At 43.8% G+C, this 9577-nt stretch overlaps 2 protein-coding genes across 2 annotated transcripts in view; both read right to left on the bottom strand.

Moving 5' to 3' along the window:
* Window positions 1-657: 657 nt before the first annotated feature.
* Window positions 658-1617, bottom strand: LOC141242849 (olfactory receptor 52D1-like). The gene has a single exon (XM_073668874.1). The coding sequence runs from the start codon at window positions 1615-1617 to the stop codon at window positions 658-660; it is 960 nt and encodes a 319-aa protein (XP_073524975.1).
* A 10-nt stretch (window positions 1618-1627) lies between these two features.
* LOC141242833 (olfactory receptor 52K2-like) overlaps window positions 1628-9577 on the bottom strand; it is a 121387-nt gene continuing 113437 nt past the window's right edge. The window contains exon 2 of the mRNA XM_073668872.1: window positions 1628-1644. Coding sequence (XP_073524973.1) covers window positions 1628-1644 — 17 coding nt within the window. The remainder of the gene's footprint in view (window positions 1645-9577) is intronic.

Genomic DNA, 9577 nt, shown 5'->3' with positions numbered 1-9577 from the left:
ATCATACACTATCTGAACAGTTTCTTGGGTGTTTTATGGCTTTACATCTCTATCTTCACGGCTAAGGTGTGGACTGTGACGTCCTCTCACTATTCTGATTGATCACAAAATGGCTGCTTTATTTCCTGCCTCTGCTTTTTTCAGGTTATAATTACCTCCGCTATACTATGCCCTATACTGAAGCCTACCCAGCCGCACTCGAGGTCATGTGAGCTTTCTTTGGCTGATTCAATCCTCTGAAATTTCTAAAATTATTTTGGCTTGTTTAAATGATTGCCAAGTGAAGTTGTTCAAATTCGCTAGGTTCAGTGAATTCCTAAAAATGTTGCATAAATTTACAAAAAAAGTGCTGCTTCCAATGGGCATTATGCACTACCATAATTTGCCTGTGAAAAAACTTATGGGGAACTGAACACTCGCTGCCAGGTTTCTCTTCACATTACAGCTGACTGTTCTGGTGGTCCCAACAGGAAGACTCTTGTGAAGAGTAAATTTCGTCATTAGCGATTAGAGAAATTCGAATTTATTCAAATTGTCAAAGAAATTCCATTAGCATCAAAGCTGTCTGGGTGCCATGTTGCCAAACTCAATGAATTTACACAAAGCAACCAAATGAATTCAACTCCGGAGAATTCAAATTGCATAAGAACAATACAATTACAATAACATCTTAGAGTTATTTGCTTTGCTGCCTTGTAAATGATAGAGCTGGATGATCCTTATCCTAATTTCCTTCATTTTCAGTCCATAAATTAGAGGATTTATGATTGGGGGTCCCACAAGAGGCTGAACTGACATCACCATCCTCAATTCAAAGGGAAATTCAGTCGGTATGAACCTGTACATGAACAGTTCAAAGAGTATATTGCAGGTATAATAGGTAATGATAATGAGGTAAGGGGTGCAGGTTTGAAGAACTTTGGTCCGGAAATCCTTTGAAGACTTCACACAAGCTTTGATAATCTGAATGTAAGAGCAAATGATCAGGACTGGCATCAACGGAATGAAGGTCGAGGCAATGAAAAGACCGAACACATTGTTGACTGTTGTGTCTACGCAGGAGAGTCTTACGATGGACCAGTTGTCACAGTAGATCTTCAGGATGACTCGGTCACATAATGGAAGTCTGATAGTCAATATGATATGTATGGAAAACAGCACAACTGTGTATATCCAAGCTGAAACCACCAGTTTGGCAACTGAGGTTAAGGACATTATATTGTTGTATCTCAGAGGGTTGCAGATACACACGTATCGGTCATAGGCCATGATGGTTAAGATGGTCATCTCATACACAACATAGGTGTGTATACAGAACACTTGTGTAATACAACCAATATAGGAGATGGAGTTAATCTTGAAGAATAAATTCACAAATAGGCTGGGGAGGAACGAGCTACTTCCGTATAATCCATTGGCGCACAGTATGGATATGAAGATGTACATTGGCTCGTGTAGACATTGATGTAACACTACAGTAATGATGACGGAACAATTAAAGAGAAGGATTGTCAGATAAGCAAACAAGGCAATAACACTATAGATATATCTAACAAATGCCATTTCTCCAAAGTTGAGAGAAAACGTAGAGGGGTGAAGGTAAGTAGAGTTCTCCATTTTAAGGGCCTTAGGATTTGTTGAGAACTGCAAAAGAAAATTGAAATATATTAGGATTTTTGGAGCGCAAAAAGCTGAGATCTATTACAAAATAATATTAAAACCTATTCAAAATATAAATAAAATGAGAAAAGAGCCAGTAAAATAATAATGCATCTTGACGAAAAAAGGTGCAATAGTCAAGAAGGTTTTGACATATGGTTCTTTTATGGGAGTGGAACCAGCATAGTCTATCGATCCTTTTGGAACAAAAGGTGACTTCATGTCCTACTTGGGACTCCCATTAGTAATGCAGAAGTCAATGACTCTGTTCATCGACTGTTTAAGAACCATGTTTTAGCTATGGAGCGTTTTTCGCCTTAAAACACACAATATTTTTCAGGAAGTTTTGAAAATAACAGCAACACAGTAGGTTTTTGTGTCAGCTACAAAAAAAAATGCACCAAGAATAAAATGTATGAGGGCTTCCTCCTTACCCTGCTAAGCATAGATCACTGTCGGGTGGGTTGGTTAAATTTAATGACCCCTTCATATTACAATTTTTTTTTTTATCCCAAAGAACCCATAAAGAAGCTTTATCTGGGGACCAGGGTCCAACATTCTAGAATTAAAATCTGTGATAGATTTGTGTTACCTGCCCATCAAGGTTCCAGCTTCCAACTTGTTTAGGTGACTGTGATTAAAAAAAATCCAAATTTTTTAACTTTTTACAGTAATTGCATGGGGTTTTCTAGCTCATAAGGAATAGTAGTAAAAACGTTATGCACCTGAAAATCAATCACACAAGACTTTTATTGTTCTCTATGGTAAAAAGCCCAATGAATACACAAAATGCTGTTACTGAGGATGAGAGATTCCAAAAGAATAAAATTTGTTTAGAATTCTCTAAAATGTTCAGCTTCTAGTGGAATATTAATTTTATGGGATTTGATTTGCATAAATCCAAAAACATTGTGGCTGCCATTTTACTAGATTCATCCTATCCACCCAGTAAAGGGTTAAAAAGCAGTAAAAATTTATACATATCTCACCCCTTATCAGACCCTTTCTCTGCAGGTCTTCTATTCTCCTCCTAATTCATCCATTCTGGTCTTTTTTCAATCTTCGCTGTTTTTATTTTATCACTTTTTAAATTAGTTGGAGATATTATTCTTGTAACTTAGTTATATACAGGATGTGTTAACATGGCAAAAAAAAAAATCCTATGAATCTTGTAGCCTTACCTTACTCGTATTCATTTTAAAGAGCTTGAAAGAAGTTGAATACAGTCATAGGAGACCTCAGAGTGTTACACAAGTATTTTGATGGATTTTTGAAAATTTGCTAATTTGGTGAAACTGACGAAAATAAATTTCAGAAAAATCTTTCGTCTCTATTACCTACTGTATATATTGAACCTTGATGTATGAAGGCGCCCAAAGTTCCCTCATGCCCTTGGCTCATGGTGGTTGGAAGTTATTGTTAAAGATTTTCCATCGAGCCCTTCATGTTATGCCTATGATGAAAAGTTAGTGGCAGTGGCGTAACTTGAAGCTCATGGGTCCCCATGAAAAAATACCTAGTCTAAGTCGAGAATTTCCCTATTTGTTGCAAACTTTAAGCTTAGTTAATTGATTTTAATTTTACAAAGGTGAATATTTATGTAGGAAACACCACACAATTCCTTTAAAAGGATATTCTCAAAAAAAAAATCAGGTTATCTATAGATTATCTCCATATTTATAGTATAAAGGGTCCCCGCAATCAGATGCCCCAGAGATTTCAAGGTTGAGGAACCGGAAACCTCTCCAGAATGGAGTGGAGGGGCTCAGCTTCTCATTGTCTATGGTATTGACAGAGAAAGCCATGCGCTGTACTTGGCAGCCCCATAAAAAAAGAATGGCGCTGTGGCTGAGCATGCACACCACCTCTCCTTTCCAGACCGGGCTGCAGAATCCCATTCTCTGTGCTCCGGACCCAAATTTCTGGATCTCTGGGGACCACAGCGATTGTAACTCCAAAGATCAACAATCCCATGGACAAAGGATAATTTGACTGTGTTGATAGCAAAAAAATAATAGCAGAAGAGAATGAAACGTTTGATATTTATGGTAAGTTACAGATTACAATAAACTACTAGTAATGTAAGAGTGTAATGATGATAGGAACATAGCGAGTAGCACATGGTACTTACCGCGTTGGGTGCAGACACAAGTTACTAGTCGTCCTCCTCGCGGCCCTCCGCTTTATATAGATGTAATTCTGAATTATGGGACTAATTAAGAACAGTGGTAATAATGGTTTGTTGTACATAGAAGTTTTCTTATCTGCAGGGACCGTTCTCCTGGGGAATGCGTCTTACTTATTCTTTCTTATCTTTATTTCAATGTCTTTACTGGGTGCGGAGTAATAACGTAAAGGAATATACAAGAGTAAAACTCTGGATTTTTTAAATATTTTATATTGTAATTATTTGCATTACCGTTGTCTTATTATTGGTATTTATTTGCATTTACTTTTCTATATGTATTACTGTTATAACATCTTTAGCCCTTTTGTGTTATATTCTGTCGACATAGCTGTACGAGGTCTTGTTTTTTTTTGTGCGTGGGACAAATTGAATTTTGCATGACATTATTAATTTTACCATGTAATGTACTGAAATACATCTGTAAAATACATTCCGATTTTTTGATGGGGTCTCATTTTTATGGGACTCAATATGACCTTAAATTATGATTTTCCAGATCAGTACAATTATGCTGATACCAATTTTGTACAGTTTTTTTTTAATTACTTTAGCAAAATTCTGAACTACAAAAAAAGTTTTGTGTTGCTGTATTCAGAGAATTTTTTTCTATTTTTCTATCAATTGAGTGTGTATGAGGGCTTGATATGACATTTAGATTGCTTTTTCTTCTATTTTTTTGGTTTCATTATTTTCTTTACAAGTTTACTCAATGGAATAAATAATTATTAGTGTTGAGCGAGCACTAAAATGCTTGGGTGCTCGAAGCTCGGGCCGATCTCACTGTGATACTCGGGTGCTCGACCCGAGCAACGAGTCCAATGTTAGTCTATGGGAGACCCGAGCATTTTTGCGGTGGCACCCCCGGCAGTCTGTAGAAAGCCTAAAAAGTGCCCAAAACAATAGTGACAGTGCTCAAATGACATGGGGACAGCATGGGGATCGCCCCAGGAAGCATTTCTGACCCCCAGGTCACTGCTGTCAACAACGTGGTCAGAGGTATTAAGCCACTTTTACGGGCTCACAATAAAATGTTCAAAAACGAAACTGAAACTGCTTTCCTGTGAAATATGTTAAGGAACATCCTTTCCAGGGTAAAGACTTGTGTATAAGGTAAAATAAATAACCAAAAACAAAAATACTCCTCCACACTTTCGGCTATGTTCACAAGTAGCATTTTTTATGCGTTCTTGCACTTTTGTATTGCTTTCAACCGTGACATGTGCATTCACTGGGAAATGTCATTTTAACATTTTACAACCTTATCTGGCCATGTGCTGTGTGACACATGCATAGAGTGCTGAAAAGACATGGGAACAGCATGGGGAAGACCCCTGGAAGCATCTCTGACACCCTGGTCACTGCCTAAAAGTGTGCCCATCAGAAGTGATCCTTGCCGCATCAGATGATGCAGACTTGCAGCTATCCCCGTGCAAGTCCTTGTCCCAGGGCAGTGTTCAATTGTACCTCCCCCATTCCATGCAATGCAAGCGCAAGTATGCAGCCAACCGCCCACCCACCCCCAGGCTGCAATACCATACTGCTTGCTTGCACTTGAAATGTGGCCTTTTAGTTTGGAGGAGGCCGAAGCTGGCCACAACCTCATGGCTGCTTCGGCAGCGAGGTCTCCAGCCACCACTATTTGTCCCGGTAACCTTCCTCACACTTTTCTTAGCCTGGCCTGCTTTAGGGCAGCAATGGATGAGCCCAACAGACAATCAGACTCCTCCTGTGGGCCCTGGCTTCTACATCAGGGGAGTTGAGAGTGCCAAAGTGAGGAGGGTTATGGGGAAGGTTGCAAACAAACTTTCTTATAATAGAAAGCAACCGACCCTGGGGTCCGCAATGCAGCCTGGTGGACTGCGGCCGAACACCTTCCGGGTGAGAAGGAAAACAACCAACTTAAAAATAAGCCCTTCCGTGTTACTGCACATAGGAACGGGTATAGCGGTTCGCTCAATCTCCGTTAACTGCACGGGAGATGTGCGACCGGGGAAGTAGCTGTAGCCCTGTTAACTACACAGGGGCTACGCAGTAGGCGCTAGGGTGCGGGTGTGATACCCGCCGGGTATACGTGCTCTTAGCCGGCGTGCTACCGGACAGAGGAGACTCGGTCCACGTGGCCCACAGGCGGTACCGGGAATACAGCGTCTGCAGACGGCTCGGGGTGTATGGCGACCCCCTTGTCAGAGCCAGACCGCCGGGCAAAGCTACCTGCCTATTTCCACTAACCTGCCTACTTCCACTAGACCTGCCTATTTCCACTACAGCTCATGGGGAGCTCAAACGCCCAAGCGTACACACCACACCACACCACCACTGCTCAAAGATCCAAGCGCGCCGCCATGTTTGTGGGCGGGCCTTTTAAAGATTAAGCCCTGCCCACCGTCGCACCATTGGTGGCGTCACCCGCCACAAATCAGGCGGTGCCAGGTCACCGGATAAGCTGGCTCCACCAATCACGGTCCGCCAGGTCACGGGCATGCTCAGTGCGATGCATCTTGGACTTAGGCTGACGGAGCCCTTACTCCCTCCTCAACCTATACTTCATACTGCTAGGCACAAACACCCAAGATACACCCTGTGCATCTCGTGCACCAGCTAGGTGTTGGGACCAACGGCAATGCTGTGCAACATCAGCCCTGGCTGCACCTGAATGGGAGACCACAAAATCCACTGATGATTCTGAACACATTTCAGATCCAGCAACTGCCCGGTGCCTAACATTATCCCCCCTTATAATCTCCCCCTACACTTGACGCTCATGTTCCTCAATGAGCAGGGGAGCATGAATATGGTTCCCAGGAGCAATCCTCAGAACCATGACTCCACCGGTGTACGAGGTAAAAATTTTTCCCATGCACCATCTTAGACCCCACAATCACCTGTACCTCGAAATCATCGCCCCCGGTGTGTGGAGCAGGTTGGGGTTCCTAGAACTTTGTCAGGCGAACAGGTTTGAGGAGCGACACATGGAAAGTGTCGTGAATCTTCATGTGTCGTGGTAACTGTAGCCGGTACACTACAGGGTTTATTTGGGCCAAGATTCTGAATTGACCAATAAAACGGGGGGCAAACTTAGCGGATTCTCCACGTACTCTGATATTGCGAGCCGCGAGCCACACTCTGTCGCCCGGGGAGAATACGGGAGCAGGACGGCGATGAGTGTCAGCCGACTCTCTCATCCGATTCTTGGAGGCCAATATAGCCTCCTGGGTATGATCCCAAACGTTCCACGCCTCCAGAGCCCAATCTCTGACCCCAGGTTCCACAGAGGAAACCGGCATAGGAACCGGGATTCGCGGATGTTGGCCATTATTTAGGAGAAACAGAGTCTGACCTGTGGAATCCGCCACTGCATTATTTAGGGCAAACTCAGCCCAGGGGAGCAATATCGACCAGTCATTCTAGTTGTCCGAAATGAAATGATGCAAGTATATCACAAGCGTCTGGTTAGTGCGTTCCACCAGACCATTGGTCTCCGGGTGATAGGCAGTATAGACGAGAGATTTAGTTCAATGCTGAGCAAATTACACAATTCTCTCCAAAACCGGGAGGAAAACTGTGGACCCCGGTCACAGACAATCCTATCAGGCATTTCGTGGAGACGGAAAACGTGACAAATGAACAGTGATGCCAGGACCCGGGAAGAAGGAACCTTAGGCAGAGGAACCAGGTGAACCATCTTAGAGAAATGGTCAGACACCACCCATATAGTCGTGTTTCCCCGGAATTTAGGTAACTCAACAATAAAATCCATCCCAACCAGCTCCCAAGGTCTATCCGCCATAGGTAACGGATGAAGAAGACCAGCCGGCCTCTGACGGGACGGTTTATTTCTCGCACAGGAGACACGCTTGGACATATTCCTTAATGTCCTGGGACAACCGAGGCCACCAATTCGACCGTTGGAGAAGCTCCGTGGTACGCTTGACCCCAAAATGACCTCCGATCTTAGAGGCATGTGCCCAGGACAGTACCTCATACTGTAAATTAGGAGGGACGAACGTCCTCCCGGGAAGAACCTGGTTTAGGGACACTGGAGCCACTGTCCGCATACACTCTGGCGGAACAATAAGCATGGGCTCGTCCTCGTCCTCAGCCGTATCCATGGACAGGACAAAGCGTCCAACCGAGGGTTCTTTTCCCCTTTTAAAAAATGAATGGAAACATTTAATTGGGAAACGAAAAGAGACCACCTGGCCTGTCTCGGGTTAAGACGCTGCTCTGTCTGTAGGTACGAAAGGTTTTTATGATCGGAATATACCATGAAAGGATGTTTAGCTCCCTCCAAGAGGTGTCTCCATTCCGAAAAAGCCATTTTAATAGCAAGTAATTCCTTGTCACCAATCGTATAATTCTTCTCTGCTGGAGAGAAGGTCTTGGAGAAGAAAAAACATGGCCTTGTCTGACCCTGTTCATTCTTTTGAGAGAGAACCGCTCCTGCTCCGACAGAGGAAGCATCGACCTCCAGGAAGAATGGCTTGTCCACATCCGGGCGATGGAGAATGGGAGCTCTAGAGAAATAGGATTTAATCTCCCGCAACGCCTCGGATGTCTCCTTTGACCCGTCCTTGGGATTGGCACCCTTCCGGGTTAAAGCGGCTAAGGGAGCCACCAGTGTGGAAAAATGTGGTATGAACTGCCGATACTAATTAATAAAGCCCATGAAGCATTGTACCGCTTTAAGAGAATGGGGCTCCTGCCAGTTCTGTACCGCCACCAACTTCTGTGGGTCCAAAGCCAATCCCTTACTGGACATGATGTAACCCAGGAACGGTAGAGACTCTCATTCAAACTGACACTTCTCCAGCTGACAATATAAAGAACTTGCTCGCAAACGTTCAAAAACCCTGCGAACATCCTCTCTGTGTGTGGAGAGGTCCGGGGAAAAAATAAGGATATCATCAAGTTAGACTACCACTGATGATAGCAGCAAATCCCGAAAGATATCATTGACAAAATCTTGAAAAACTGCAGGGGCATTGCATAACCCAAAAGGCATGACGAGATACTCGTAATAACCATCACGAGTGTTAAAGGCTGTTTTCCACTCGTCACCCTCACGGATTAGCACAAGGTTATATGCCCCTCGCAGGTCCAATTTAGTGAAGATGTTAGCCCCCCGCAACCTGTCAAATAGTTCAGAAATAAGGGGCAGAGGGTATTTATTTTTGATGGTGATGGCATTTAGTCCCCTGTAATCAATACAGGGACGTAAGTCACCCTCTTTCTTCTGGACGAAGTAAAACCCCGCTCCTGCAGGAGAGACCGATTTTCTGATAAAACCCCGGGCCAGGTTCTCTTTAATATAGTCAGACATGGCCTGGGTCTCGGGTACAGACAGGGGATAAACCCTACCATGAGGAGGTTCCGCGCCAGGGACCAAATCAATAGGACAGTCATACTGTCGGTGGGGAGGTAGCGTCTCTGCAGCCTTTTTGGAAAAGACGTCCGCAAAGCTCAGATATTGTTCAGGCAGAGCGGAAAAGTCGAGAGAAGGCTCTGAGACTACCCCCAGGGCGGCTGTAACCATACATTGAGGCACACAATCCCCACCCCAGGAAGAAATTCTCCCTGTATTCCAATCAATGTGTGGAGAGTGGCGACGTAGCCAAGGAAGACCCAACAGCACCTCATCTAATCCCCCGGGGATAATAAGGAAGGAGATAACCTCCCGGTGACCATGAGGAAACGACATTGTGAGGGGAGCTAACTGGTGCGTGATTTGGG

The sequence above is a fragment of the Phyllobates terribilis genome, unplaced genomic scaffold, assembly GCF_046119375.1.
Source record: "Phyllobates terribilis strain yellow unplaced genomic scaffold, ASM4611937v1 Scaffold_2__4_contigs__length_985480577, whole genome shotgun sequence".
Taxonomy (NCBI): Eukaryota; Metazoa; Chordata; class Amphibia; order Anura; family Dendrobatidae; genus Phyllobates; species Phyllobates terribilis.
The sequence above is the reverse complement of the archived record's forward strand: the minus strand, read 5'-3'. Positions and strand labels throughout refer to the sequence as shown.